At 43.7% G+C, this 15,122-nt stretch overlaps 1 protein-coding gene across 3 annotated transcripts in view; it reads right to left on the bottom strand.

Moving 5' to 3' along the window:
- The window catches only part of adamts10 (ADAM metallopeptidase with thrombospondin type 1 motif, 10), a 60,766-nt gene that overhangs the window by 25,442 nt on the left and 20,202 nt on the right, over nucleotides 1-15,122 (bottom strand). The window contains exons 5-12 of one of the 3 annotated variants that reach the window (XM_085253119.1): nucleotides 10,705-10,873; nucleotides 10,119-10,264; nucleotides 9,027-9,110; nucleotides 7,351-7,496; nucleotides 6,113-6,156; nucleotides 5,525-5,630; nucleotides 859-1,005; nucleotides 530-671 (exon numbers count right to left, since the gene is read on the bottom strand). In XM_085253119.1, the coding sequence (XP_085109245.1) occupies nucleotides 530-671; nucleotides 859-1,005; nucleotides 5,525-5,630; nucleotides 6,113-6,156; nucleotides 7,351-7,496; nucleotides 9,027-9,110; nucleotides 10,119-10,264; nucleotides 10,705-10,873 (984 nt within the window). Of the gene's footprint in view, nucleotides 1-529; nucleotides 672-858; nucleotides 1,006-5,524; nucleotides 5,631-6,112; nucleotides 6,157-7,350; nucleotides 7,497-9,026; nucleotides 9,111-10,061; nucleotides 10,265-10,704; nucleotides 10,874-15,122 lie in introns of all 3 variants that reach the window. The other 2 variants (XM_085253118.1, XM_085253120.1) reach the window with 2 other exon arrangements.

The raw sequence follows: 15,122 nt of genomic DNA on the forward strand, positions 1-15,122 counted from the left end.
GACCTACTCCAGCTTCTCCAGGGAAAGTCCGAGATGTTCCCAGGCCAGCCAAGAGATATAACCTCTCCAGCTTGGTGTAGTGTCTAGTGTAGTATATTCATCTTCCTGTGTCATTGTAAAGACATTTCCTAATTTGTTTGACACTGACCTTTGACCTTAGAGTGTTACATACCATAATGGTGTATTTAATTACGTTTACTCACATGGTTGGAACAGAAATCTCCAAGCTGGAAAAACTTTCAAGGTGTAGTCGTGCAGTTTGACAATGAAGGTCAAAGCCAACCTCGGTACTCATGTCACGGTATATCGACAAGTCTGAAGACCACCCATAGCAAATTGGAGGTAATGTAAAGTTTTTCAACACACTAACATGAAATCTTTTTTCTCTCCAGTGGCAGAAACAATAAAAACGACAGACATCACTTAAACGTTTGTCCGTGGATCTTTTCAGAAAATATACTGTAAGAAAAAAATATGAATATTGAAAAATTCTGTAAAAGTTGAGCGAAAGATAAGAAAATATACCCACCGCGTATTTGCACTGTCGAGACCTGACGCCGTACTGAAAGCGGCACTGTTCGTCTGCATCGTAGGCCTGACCTGGCGCTGTGGTGGGGTACACAAACTCCTGCTTTGGCGGGACGTTGTTCAGGCAGGAGCCCATACCTGAGCTACAGGTGCAAACGAGGAGACAGAAAGAAAAAACACTAAACGGGCTGCGGTAAGTTTTCCTGCTCCGTCTGCGACTCGGATGTTTCTCTGACCATCAGACATTTTACACCAGTCTTCGTGAGACCGTTCCTTCCTCAACCCTCACATTTACAAATGATTTACACCGCTGCAGATAATCTGACTCACTCCAGGAAGCTGGTGATGTAATCCCGGCTGCAGGCGGACCAGATGAACGGATTTGTCTTCATGGTGATGTGGTCAGCCATCAGCTTGGCAGTCTCCTGGCTGCGGGGCCCGCAGGCGTTCCCCATGCCGTCATGGTTCATCCCAAACCTAAAGCCCATGATGATACAGTGACAACACTTTGAGGCCATGTGGACGGTAATAATCCCTGCAGCAGCGACAGGGACAGTGGAAAAAAGATCACTGTTGATAACCGAGAGGGATCTAAAGAACAGACATGTGAAAGATTACAGTCCACAGCTGTCTGACACGTCCACTTTCCATCTATCAAAAAAATCCCACCAGATGTTTCATTAGTATCATCTTAGGACAGCGGTCTCCAGGAGAACCTGGTACCCTGGTGGTGTTGTTGTTTTATTGGACATCGAGTCTGGGACTGATTTACACCTCATAAAGGCACATCTGTACGGCTTTAAAGGGGCTTAACGTCTTAACTCTCGTGTTATTATGTTTGAATAACAACAAAACGGCCAATTTTGTGTCACACGGGGTCAAGTTGAGAGCTGCCTTTCTAATTAGGTTACTTTTATAATCAATTTCTAAGGAAATTTGTGAGGATTTGTTACTCTAGTATTAAATGCTTTCGCCTGGAAAAAGAAAACACGCCTTTTGTCAAGTCAAAGATTTTACACATCAAGACGTGATTAAAGAAATATCATCAGAAAATTATTGAAATGCAACCCCAGACGTATGAACGGATTTTGATATTTTACATAACAACAAACTAAAAGCTGAAATTCAGAAGCAGCGTGAGAAAAACTAAGCACGCCTCTCGATTCAGAAGCTTGCAGAAGCTTTAGCAGCGATAACTTATTATTGTTTCCTGTGACTCTATCGAGTATCTCGCATCATTTGACTCCCCAATCTCACTCTGACTGGGCCGTCGCAGTACTCGATTACTTCGTTTTCTTAGGCATTCCCCACATGGAAAAGATAAATCTTCTAAAGTTTGTATCTGTCTTGTGTGAAACTTGTATGAAAAGCAAACAAGAGTGAAAACAGATACAAGATCCTTAAAAATTATATAAATGAAACTTGTATGTTTTGGATACTAAAACAATATATGAAAGTAATGAGAAAGTGGCCACTTTCATGAGTAGATCATGTAAGTTTTTACTATTTCTTTTCCATGTGGGTCTGCTGTAGATGTGCTGCTGTGTTCGGTATAATCGTCCTGATTCATGAACCAATGATGACTTCAGAAGACGAGTTCATGGTTTGCTCAATGACTGTAAGCTGAGCATTACAGTCAAACATCTCCACTCTGGTCTGTTCAAAGGACTTCGCTCTTAAAGTCTTGCCGCCTCTTCAGATGTAACTTTGCAAACTTAAGCCGTGCTGCCGTCATCTTTTGGCGAGAAGAGGCTTTGTGCTGGCAACCCTTCCAAACAGGCTTTTTCTACTGGATTGTACTGAACTTTAGCATTTAGCATGCTTACTGAGGCCTGTGGAGTCTGATATCGAGCTCTCGGGGTTTTTGACTGACAACTGTCATGAATAGGGCTGCTCAATTAATCGAATTTTAATCACGATTACGATCTGGGCTTTCAACGATCATTAAAAATGACTGAGCCGATTATTGGCCCCTCCCTCATGCTTTACTCTCGCGCTGCTCCGTGTGGCAAATCAAGCGCACTGCTCTGCATTTCGAATACTTAAGAGGACCCGAAGGAAGCTCGGAAAGCTAAGCAGAAGTTATTTGGAGAGGAGAGTGACTGCCGTTGGTTGAAAAGAGAGGTAAAAAAAAAAACCTTCAGTGGTGTGGAAACATTATGGGTTCGCGGAGTCAGACGTGGATCAAGTAGACACAGTGTGTAAACTTTGCTACGGTGTCGTAGCTGCACCACAGAGCAACACTGCAAAGTTTACATTTTTCATTTATTTCTTATATTGCAAACATTTGCACTGTTATCAGTATTTGCACACTATTTTATATTATTTTTTAAAGTCATTATTCAATACATTGTTATTGTTAACCCTTTAAAGCCGGTCAGAGCAGCATGCTCGTTTTGTGTAACTATTTTTAAATCCCTGTAGAACCTGAACCGCTAAGCTAGCACAATAAATTTTTCTCCATATGAAACCAGAGGAGTTGTACTTACATCTTATGCCATCAGCTTGTCCTCGGTCACGGTTTCCTTCCACATATAGCTTTGCAAAAATTGCATAAAAAGCGCTTGCAGGAACAAAAACATAATATTCCAGAAACAGGCTTTGCCGATCCATCAGCTGTTCTTAACACTTCCCACATTGAAAAAGACGTCAACGTGAACTATCACAAGTGACGTCATTTTCGCGGAAAATGTAGTTTTTTACTTGTAGGCCTTAGAACTCGAATTGCACTGCTGGAAATAGTTTATTTTGATGCACATGCACATTCTTTGCAAATTTGCATCATAGGATTGTTTTTTTTGTTTTTCCTGCAGTATATAAAAATTGCTGTATCTCCAAAAATAAAACTATGAAGACACTCAAAATAAATTTCCTGTGGTGGGAAACTATTTTTTGCAACTTTTTTGTATTTAAAGTTTTGAGGGATAAACCTCTTAAATTTCTCCAAGTAGAAATATATGTAAACAAAACAAAAACGATTTTCAATTTTTTTGTAGTTTATTGCACTTTTTTGCAATTAATGTAGTTACTATGGACTTAATACATACACATTTTTAAAATATGGGCTATAACAGTTGTATTGATGTATAGCAACTTGAAATGCTCCCACAAATGGCACTACAGCATGTAAAAAAAAAAATAATATAAGCTCTGGCGGACTTGGTTCTATGGTAGATCTTAAAGGGTTAAATAAATATTGTCAAATAATCGTGATCTCAATTTCAGTGAAAATAATCGTGATTATCATTTTTGCCATAATCGAGCAGCCCTAGTCATGAATGTTTTTCACGTTCTTGGAAATCACCCTGTGAATCCTCATTGCTGATGTCTGCAGACCAGCAAACTGACAGAACTTCTGCTTCTTTGGAGGCGCTCACAGTTGCTGACGATCAGTTCATCAAGTGCTACTCACGCTCTAGTCAGGGTTAGGGTTGGCTTTTTGTTAAACGAATAATGACACGGTGTAATATGTCATGACTTATTGTTCATCGTAGATCATATTTACCTCATTTTCTCAGGATGTCCTGATACATAAAAGGCGACACTTCCTCGTACTCCTAACGGCGGGCATATTTTCATTCCTGAGGTTTCTTTCAGCAAAGAATTTTTGAATTATTCTTGAAAATAAGATAAGTAAGTAATAAGATTAATCAGCAAAGTCAGTACGCTTGCATGCTGAAGATCTTTGTAATTTATGCACAAAATTTTACAATGCAATGTTTGAATCTCTAAGATTTCACAAAAACGTAATTAATTGTTTGCTTTACTGTATTTGATTAACAGCTGTAACCTCAGAGTCACGTACAAGAAGCAAAGGAGTCCATGGCAGGCAGCGATATCACTCTCAGTAGCTGCGTTTGTTCTCAAAACGTTCCACCTCCCTGCAGAGTCATTCGTGTTTGGTCCCCTCATGTGTGCACGCTCATGTGTGCACCCTCATGTGTGCATATATATACATTAATTAGTCATGTTGACAAGGTACCCTCAGGGTTTGGGTGCTTTAAAAAACAAAGACCTGTGTTAACCATTAGGAAAGCAGAACCCTGATGGATCCACCATCTGCACGAATACTTCTCGATGCTATTTTCATACATAAATGAACGGGACGGTGAATTGCTGAAGGATACAACAGTAACAGATGTTGAGACAGAATTGTACTCCCGCTCGTGAGCGGATTTCACTGGGATGCAAAGGAACGACGTTCAGCGTTCTTACTGATGGATTTGACTCGTGATGTTCGAGACTCGGTCCCCAGCAGAAGATCAGAAACACCCCGAAGGGACATTTCACGTTTCAGGAAGGACAACCAGGTCTAGTTCACGGATCACAGATTGTGCGTCTTTTTTATTTAAAGAACAGATGTTTGTCATCACGTGTGAAGCACTTACCCGTGGCCTCGGTGCTCGATTTCTAAAAGAAACACTTGTGGATTTTGACCCCGTTTCCGGAGGTTTATAACACAACCCCCCAACGCATACTTTGAAACAAGGCTGACACATTTATACGGCATTTTCGTGGGATGGTGGTTGAAAGACATTTCAGCATCGCTATAAATCAATTCCTTTAAATCCCAGACAGCTTCAAACCCATGTTTAAGTCTTGTTTCACGGACAGCTGCGATGGATCTACTCATCGAGTTGGCAGCCGGTTTAATATTTGCAAAGGCCGTATATTCTGGAAACGACGCTGCCGTCTGTAGCCAGCAGCATCGAAACTGAAGGAATATTTGTAATTCTTCTGCTGTCTGACACCTCGAGCTCTGCAACGCTCCTGCCTGTGTGGCGAAGATGAATTTGTCCTGGAATTCACAAACTTGCGGGATTTTCCTATCATTCGACAGATTTTTATCGAGCCAGAGTAATTATATTAGAAATACAAGTAAACGATGTTGCACAGCGATGAGATGATATCAAACAGAAGTCTCTTTTTTTTGTGCAACATCTGCAAATGTGTCCAGGAAATTAAAAATGAGAGCGTGCGTGCGTTTGTTACTCACGTGTGTCCAATCTCATGGGCGATAGTGAAGGCCGTCCCCAGGCCGATGTCCTCGTTGATGCTGCAGCTCCTCTCTGGCTCACACATCCCTCCTACCGGAGCCAGACCTGCAGAAATGCACTCTATGAATATAAAAAACAACTCTACTCTGAAGCAAGCACACGAACCGAATGAGAATCCCAACTGAGAGAAAGGATGATGTTCCCAGCAGCCGCAGCTCACTATTTTGCCAACTCTGCTTTTAGTAAAGCGTGCGTTGTTATCAGTAAACATGCAGAGTGTAAAAGTAGACAGATGCACATCATTTGCATCGCACCTTCTTGAGCATGTAAGAACTTTAAACATGCATGCACACTTTTTTTAACGTCAAACCTGCAACTCTTTGGAAAGTAAGAGGACACTGGGTGGGACCCTTGAAATTATTCTCAGATGAGTAACTGATTTCAGAGTTAAGGATGGAAGAAGGTGTAGGGTTACGTTTATGGTTACGGTTGGGAGGAAGCATGAAGCTGTGACGGTCAGGGCTAGGAGAAAGAGTCAGCGGGATCAGAAATATGGAAGTTTGTGGTCACGTGTGATGGAAGGTTACCTAGAGTTTCACAGGGCTTGTTTTTTTGGATGCAGATGTCATACCTGCAAGACGTGAGGAAAAACAAAAAGGAGGTTTGACAGTCGTACACAACAAGGTGCAGAAACTGCATCAGCTGCTGCTTAAGATACATGTGAACACACTTGGACACGCAGCGTAGTCACACATGCACACAGTAGCGACAGCAGACGGATAAAGTTTTAAAAGAACAATAGGCGGAAACCGCGGACGGTCACTGCGGTGTCATCGCGTCTGAACAGCTTCCATCCCCGCTTGATAAATGCTGCTGTAAAACCGAGCTGTTCTCACCAAGCCGCCACCAAGACCGCATCTCAAAAAAGTTGTGACATTTATCTGCTTTCACGCCCCACCTCCCCTCGCCAACGCTAACCTCCTGCAGCTCGAGTTCGTGGCACATTCTTTTGCACAGAATAGGAAAGTATTTGTGGCAGCGCTGCCCGAGCACAAGTGCGTTCAGATGACTCTGACCAAACCGTGGCCGTGCTGTTCACTGTTGCACATTCCTGAGTCAATAGCACCAGTGTTTTTTTTGTTTTTACTTAACATGCATCTGCCACTGGTGTCTGCATTTTGTGCATTAAATGCGAGTATTCAAATAACGTAAACTATGATTCATCACCTTTTTCCCCCCAAAGTTAAACTATGTCAGTATTTGTTTTATCTCCCTTTTTTGGGGGCTGCAAAAATGAGATTGTAAGCATACGAACACTCATGCCTGCCATAAATGTTGACTTGCACAGAGTCTGTATCAGTTTGCAAAAAGCTATACTGTATAAATTTCCCCCATCCCTTAAGCGGAGCGATGCCAAAACACCGGTTCAGGAAAAGTGGAATGAAGAGAAGTTAAAAACAATCTTCAGTGTCGGGCAACACTCGGACTACATGCTGTCGTTTAAGACGAGTTAATCGAGGGAGCCGCATCAAATTCAGCCTGTCAGGACTTGATAGCACATTAAATCCATCCATGAGATCCAGTGAACTCGGAGGAGGAGGCGGATCATCTCGGTGTCACTGTCTGATCAGGTGCTGAGCTGTGTGGCGCCTGAACTGGACAGCCCAGCTCTCCTGGTCAGGTCTTACTGGCTGGGCCAACCTTACTATATTTAGTTTTCAACACATGACTGATTCTGTTGACTCTTAATTGAGGTTATTTGTTCCTACGAGGGTCACAAGCGGACATTCCCGCAGGACAGGTTTTTCTTTTCGAGGTTTCCGACCTGGTGATGAGCACGGCGGTGTCGTGATGAGCAATGCCGTTGTCAGGTATGGCGTTCCCGTAGCTGCTGCGGTGCTGGATGGTTTTCTGCCACTTGCAGAAGCTGTCTAAAGACTTCCCCGCATGATGGTTGATCTCCAGTGTGGGCTGGTGGGGACAGACAACAGAAGCACTTCCTTTGTTTAAACACAAAACAATCAGCTTCAGGAATGAACGAAAGATACTTAATGTGAAGTTATTCCAACATCAACAACAATTACAACAATGCTATAATAACCCCGTCTTCCTTTATTGCAGCGATTGAGGCATTTTTCCACCGCAGCATTGCATCTTAGTCCCTCAATCCTGTAAAAGATATGTAGAAGCGCGGAGGGAGTGCTCTGCTGGCCACAGCTGGCAAGAACTCGTAACCCAGGAATGTGTGCGGTGACATAACTAGTAATTGTCTTATCCCACAGTCCCTCATTTCTGGCCCTACTGCTGTCCTCATTTTCCTTTCCAGGGGCAGCTTGCCTATTCAGACCTGGAAAACGGCAGCAGGAGCGCTTGCACAGAACACTCTCGATCCCGCCCCGACCTCAACAGTCCACGGAGTAAGAATAACAACACTAATACTCGCCTACCGCTAATGACCCTAACATTTACTTCACTACCATGTGAGATAACGAACATATCCTGGCACTAAATTACGGGCTCTAATTTTGAGGCACTATGAAAAGCATGAATCATAAATGTTCCCTAATAAGACGACCACAGAGGAAACCTCAAAGCAGCGCCGTAATTCCCCTTTAATTCAGCATGATTCATCTGTCAAAGTGCTACAAGGTTAACCTTAAAACGGAGCCGGGTACACGTCTCACCGCATGCTGTTAATGGCAGGCTAATAAGGTCGTTTACTACAGAGTCACATGGCACAGTCGTCTGCTGAGCTGTGCTGGTAAGGTCATGCACTTTTTTATGAGCTAAACTCCTGCCCTGCGGTCAGGTGTGGACTCTGTCTCCGGCAGCTGCATCTTTTCTGACCTGCAGTCACTCGCTGGCGTTATAATACACGTGAAAAGGAGTCTGCAGCCATATTATCGGCAGCGGCTTGAGCTAAATGCTAGCATGAGTGCGTCTTCTGTGTTCACCTTCTCTTGTTCAACATGTGACTCTACCCCTGATTGTGCTCCTAGATGAAAAGGTCGATCATTCTTCCCTTATTACAATCGTATTTTTTTTAATGGATGTACACACAAAGCAATAATTTGTAAAATGTAACTGAAATATATCAAATCAAAAGTTAATTTATTCAAATAATCAGTGGGGGAAAATGTGCTCGGTGCCAATCAATTCAAGTTTATCTGCCTAGAATCCACTAAACCTTTGAGTGCACCAAAAAACCACATGCTGCCAGTGGATCATAAAAGCCGTTAGTTATGTATATTCTGTCACAGTAAGTTTTACTTATATAGTGCCAAAATCACCTCAAGGCACTTTACCTGTAGGTAAAGACCACACAGTATTAGAGAGAAACCCCCTATGAGCAGCACTTTGGCGACAGTGGGAAGGAAAAACTCCCTTTTAACAGGAAGAAACCTCCGACAGAGCCAGGCTCAGGAAGGGGCGGGACAAAAGACACACTGTGGAAAGAGTAGGACCAAAGCATTAGTATTAGCAGTAATTCATGCACCTTACCTGGTCTTCCATGAGCAGGATGAGCCGCGTCACCACGATGTTGACTGCATTCCCCAGGCTAGAATCCTGGAACAGTTTGGCAACCTGACCTCCAGGGAAACAAGAAAAGACCAGTCTTAAAAACGGCTGATAGAACAGCCGAGCACACCGCGGCGGGCTTTTTCCTGGCAATCGTTAGCGTATGTTCTGTAGATGACAGACATGTTTTCCCGTCATTTCTCCCCGCTGGAGCCCAAACGAAAAAAAGAAACAAAAAAAACACACTGGGGACGAGAGAAAACGGGACTTTGATGAATACAAATACAGATCCCGCCGCTCTGACTGCATAAACAGGTGCTTTTATTTTAACCAGGGTTTCATCCATATGGTGGTTTGAAAGTCAGAGCATACTGCACTGGAGAGGAGAGCTTTGTATCTAAACAGACCAGAGCCATACACTTATATGCTTGTGTCTTCATTTTCTAGCTAGGCGTTCACATTAAACGCAGCACTAATGTGTTCTCCGTGTACAACAGCTTAAGCACTGACCTTCCAAATCATCACCCTGGAAAGTCGGGAATAATTTGTGCAGCCAGGGCAAAAAGAATGCAGCTAAGTGACTTTAATGTATAACCAAAAGAAACTGGACTATTTTTAGAGCAAATCTGTATTAAAGAACCAAGAGCGATTCCTTCCCGCGTGCGTACGGTTTTCCAGTGATTAACTGCACGTACGAAAGCCTCACTGACTAAAACATGTGGCCTCCCCGAGGAGAAATCAGGCAACAGCTACGCATTTGTTTTTCTTTCTTTCTGTCTATAAACATTAATAATACATCCCCCGTAAGCCTGACTCGGCCTTGGAGACTTATTTCTGTCAGTGAAGACGACCCTGTTCTTTCCAGCTCGCCTTTAATCAGCTGAATAACATTTCCTTCTTTGCTTCGAAAGACGCCAGGCCACCAAATCACGGCCATGTGACAGTCAGTCGCTGAAAGCTGGTTTTTTTTCTTTTTTCATTAGAGGAAGAGGAAAGCTTTTGCGTTGTGAAACTTACAATATTCATGACTGCCAGGATGTATTGCTCGATGTCCCTGCGGCCGTGATAACCCACCATCATCTTATCAGCTACTACCAGCGTCTCCACGTAGCGCTCCCGGCTGACCGAACGCTTCAGAGGCAGCTGGCCACGGCCGACGTGATGAGGAGGCGTCTTCAGCGTCCGCTGCCACCACGACGCGCCCTTCATCGGCTTCTCGTCTGAGGCAGATCACACAATCTTACATTTTGACAGCGTGCTGTTGAAAAGAGCTCAAGTTGATCCAGCTTTGTATCGGAAACAGATTCTCTCGCTTTTCCCATCATTTGACCACAGATTAATAATAATTACAGCAATAACAGCAATTAGACGAAACACTCGACACACTTTGCGTAATCGTAGGGCAGATTTTAAAGGGCAGCTTTACAAAGTATCTTTCTTTTCTTATATTTGTCAAACGGCGGCTTTCCAAACATACTTGTGCTTTTTCAGCAAACGCCCTGTAACACAGACTCGGTCACGCCTAATCACAACCGGGAACGCAGACACAGCCGCAGCCTTCTGCTGCTGGCTGGTGCACAGACTGGCCTGCGGATGTTTACTCCTCCGGTCTGGACCTTAACGCCGCTACTAAAAAAGACCAGAATATCTCTCGTCTCACCAATGACTCCGCAGGATTGGCCCTTGTACTGATGGCGGAGCGATGACCGCTTATAAACCACATGGGGGCGCCCCTCTGCTCTCTCCTCGCTCTCTGTCCCGGTTTGGTTATCTGGTGAGACAAGGGGTTCAATCAGGTACTCCTCTCCCCCAGCAACAATCACCCCCTGCTGCAGAGAAACAGATTTGAAGAATAGAATAAAATGAGGATTGCCATCACGGCACACAGATGACTTTACAGTGCGAGTGTTTTCCTGAGAAACTCTTTTCAAAAAGTGAAAACAGATGAGTCAGTTAAGCTCACATACCTATGCCTAAAATATGCTCACTGGACACTTTATTAGGTACGCCTAATCAGCCAGTCACACGGCAGCAACTCAAGCATGACCAGGACGACCTGCTGAAGGTGATTTAGGTGACTTTGAACGTGGATTGTTTAAGAAACTGCTGATCTCCTGCTATTGTCACAACCATCCCTAAGGTTTACTGAGGATGGTCTAAAAAAGAGAAAATGTTTTCTGGATGAAAAGCAGAGATCAGACGGTCAGACTGCTTTCAGCTGACAGGAAGAGATGATGGCGCAGCACGTTGAACCTTGGAGAAGGTGGGCGGCAGCTTCAGACGACCACAACAGGTGCTACACCTGCCGGGAATCTGAGGATGCGGATCACACCGGCTCCTCGAGATCGGACGACAGCAGATTGGAAAAACATCGGATGGTGGAGTGTAAACGAACGCAAGCATCCTCCACATCCTGCTTGTACGGTGCAATCCGTCAGCCTGCTGGTGGCGTTAATGGTGCGCAGGGTATTTTCTTGGCACACTTTAGATTATTTGGGTGAAAGTGAACAACGCTAGCGAACCTTCAAACTTCACAGGAAACAGCTCGATCGTCCCGTCTGTGTTGGGCCCTTTGGGCGGTGCACACATACACAGACGAGCACACATGAGAGCATGAAAGAGTGAATGAGAGCGAGGAAAATGAGAGAGCGAGACAGAGAGAGCGATACACTAACACTTCCTTTGATTCTGCTCAGATGTGTTGGCTTTGGTCAGAGCGAGAGTCTCCTCACCCGAATGGCGGCGGCAGCTTTCAAAGTGCTTTTAATCCCATAATAAAGTTAGTGACGGTCCTCTGGACACACAGCCCGCTCGCCGGTGAATGCGCTCACGCTGGTTTGACTAACAGTGATTACGTGTCCAGCTTATTAACGCTTTGCGAACACGTCTAATCCTCAGCTGCGTATACAACTGTTATTTTGGGGTCTGCTGTTTGTAGTGAGAGGATACACAGATACACAGCGCTGTGAATACAGCAGAATGAATTCATCCAACGAAACGGGGCGCAGAGGAGAACGAGCTCTCACCCGCCGACGAGTGTGCGCGAGTCGTCCGCCGTGGAGGGCTGAGGTGACTTCAAAAGAAAGAGAAATGGATCCGGTGTCTTTTAAGGGTCACGTCAGACAGCTGTAAGATGTCATTTACACTTTCTAGAGATCAAAGCGAGCATTACAGAGCACGACGCACTGCAGGTTACAGGTAGACGTTTAACAGATTGCAGTTATTACATTTATTGGACATGACACTATGTTAACCCTCATATAAGTAACTACTGCTGTCTTGATTTGCTGTAAACCTGAGAATGGTGGAGGAGCTGTTATCACCTTGTGCACCTGGGCAATTACTTAGATCAGTGCATGGGGCACTGCCGGTTACTACCCAGGTCTTGGCTAGCAAACAAAGTTGAGCAAGCTTAGAGCCTCCACGCTGTGAAACAAGTCTGACCACCGAGATCATAATGGCACTTAAAAAAAAATTATTTTCTGACTTTCTTCTTGAAACACTTTTATTACAAGTAAAAAGCCTCTGTGAATGTCACAGTACTGAGTGTTTCAGATTCTCATTTAATATTCTTTGACTTCTTAGTGGTCTTAGTCCTTCCTGCCTCAGTGTTTAGTCTCTGTTCCCATGTTTACTCTGTGCTTTTGTCCCATGTTTCATGTATAATCACCCTTGTCTCTATGTCCCTGTGTCTCCCGTGTGTTGTATACTCAGGCCTGAAGTTCTCTGTCGCTACATCTTCCCTGTGTTCCACATCTAGTTACCGTATTTTTTGTACATAAGGCATATCGGACAATAAGGCGCATTAATCAAAACAAAACAGTCAGATAAGTCAAACTTTACTCAGCTCATTCTTCTTGCTTCCTCCTCTTCCCTACCATTGATTCATTGATGCTGAATTCTCTGCAGCTGCTCTATTCCCATGTTGTTGCAGTATATTAATGACTAACCTCGTATTGTGGATGGATTATCTCAGTTGTTCTCCTGACTGATGTTTGGTCCGTTTACAGCATCCTGCCATGCGATTGCATTTGTCCCTAACCATCGGGAACCCTCATGTTAACTTTTATCAAGTGGAAAAAAGTTAGCGTTCATCCTCCAGCTTCACTGTTTATGCTAACATAGCTGTGTAGCTAGTGATCACGTAGCACATCATTATATACCAGCTAGCCCAACTTCAGTAACCCTACAAACGTCACTGTTTAGTTTTCTGTCTTCATTTATGTTGGAAGTGATAGCAGAGCTGTACGTTTGATTTTTTTCAGAAATCTCTCAGTCAGAACATGCTATATCATGTTTAGGTGGAAGCTAGCGAGCTAACTTCCTGCTAACTTCTAACTCTGTTAAATTTTGTTTTCATGGATGCCTGGATGTTAAACTTAATTGTTACACCTGGTAAAGCAGCAGCGCTGATCGTTTTATTAAAGATGAAAGAATTTAGACAGTTTTAACTCTCAGTGATGCTGCAGTGTTCGTTTGTTTTTGGGACCTGAAGAAGATTGGAGTTTAGGACCCAGATTCCTCCTCGAGGTTCCTGACTACAGTAGCCGTGATGCTCCAACAATCCATCAAGTGCGGCTTCATAGCTACCAAAGTTGCACTAAAACATTTTTGAGAGTGAGGTGATCCGCCTCCACTGTCTGTGTTTGGGTCCGCATCCTCCTCACGCCGCCCTCGCAGACGTGACAGTGAGTGTTTGATTTTTACCCATCTTTAGTTTTATTGGTTTTTATCAATCTCTGGGATTTTAATATACTTTGATTTCTTTCTGTAAACCTTCTAGTAACTTAGAACAGTCAACAGCTTTATTCGCCACATGCAGGTTGCCCCCGCAGTGGACTGGACCACTGAATGGTAGAAAAGTCTAAATAAAGTTTATTACTGCCTTTTCCTCGCAACCATCTATCACAAGCAACTTTACACTATGACACAACATAAATCCTCAGAATGGAAATACTGATAGTCAGGGATTTCTTATACAATTATTATAAACTAACCAGACACTTCATTAATTACACTCTTTACACTACTGGGTTGGACACCACCCCACCACCGTCTACTTTTTTAGGGCTTCAGACACATCTTAAATCTTTGTTCCACAGATTTAACAAGGTGCTGGAAATTTTAATTCATACAGATGTGATAGCATCACACAGCTGCTGCGGATCAGTCCTGTTCCATCACATCCCAAAGGTGTTGTATTGTATTGAAACTGGTGACTGTGGAGCCCGTTTGAGTACAGCGAACTCTTCTTTATTTTCAGGAAACCAGTTTAAGATGATCTGAGCTTTGTGACGTTGCCCCTCATCTTGCTGGAAGCACCATAAGAAGATGGGAACACCGTGGAAGTCCATAAAGACATGAACAAGGTTTTTATCGACGGACTGATTCGTATTGTTTCTGTCTGACACTGATGTTTGAATGTGGCGGCAGTAATCAGGACTCATCAGACCAGACAACGTTTTTCCAGTCTGCTATCATCATCATCATCATTCTGGTGAGCCTGTGTGAACTGCAGCTGCAGTTTCCTGTCTTAGCTGACAGGGGTGGCAACCTGTGTGGTCTTCTGCAGCCGCAGCCCGCCTGCTTCAACATGCACAATCAGAGACGCTCTTCTGCATACCTCCTTTGGAACGAGCGGTTACTTGAGTTGCTGTTGCCTTCTGGTCAACATGAAGCATCGACAACTGACCCCAACGAGGTATTTTCTCACAAAAAATGCAGATCGCTGGAACTTTTCTGACCATTCTCTGTAAACGGATGGCTGTGCGGGAAAATCCCAGCAGATCAGCAGTTTCTGAAATACTCAGACCAGCTCGTCTGTCACCAACAGCCACGTTCAAAGTCACTTAAATCATATTTCCACCACAATTTCAGCAAATCGTATGCTTACGTGTGATTGGCTGATTAGATATTTGCACCAAGTGGACCACACTTGAAAGGTACGCCTAACAAAGTTGCTGGTAATCACCTTAAAAAGCTTTAAGTCTACAGTAGCAGCGCTGGACTGGACACAATTAATGATGTCATCTTTTAAAGTGAAAAGTGTCTCTTTTGTAGCATAAATTCTTCCTTTCA

The sequence above is a fragment of the Mchenga conophoros genome, linkage group LG17 (assembly GCF_057382185.1).
Source record: "Mchenga conophoros isolate Kocher_MC1m ecotype Shallow Benthic linkage group LG17, M_conophoros_male_GT1.1, whole genome shotgun sequence".
NCBI lineage: Eukaryota > Metazoa > Chordata > Actinopteri > Cichliformes > Cichlidae > Mchenga > Mchenga conophoros.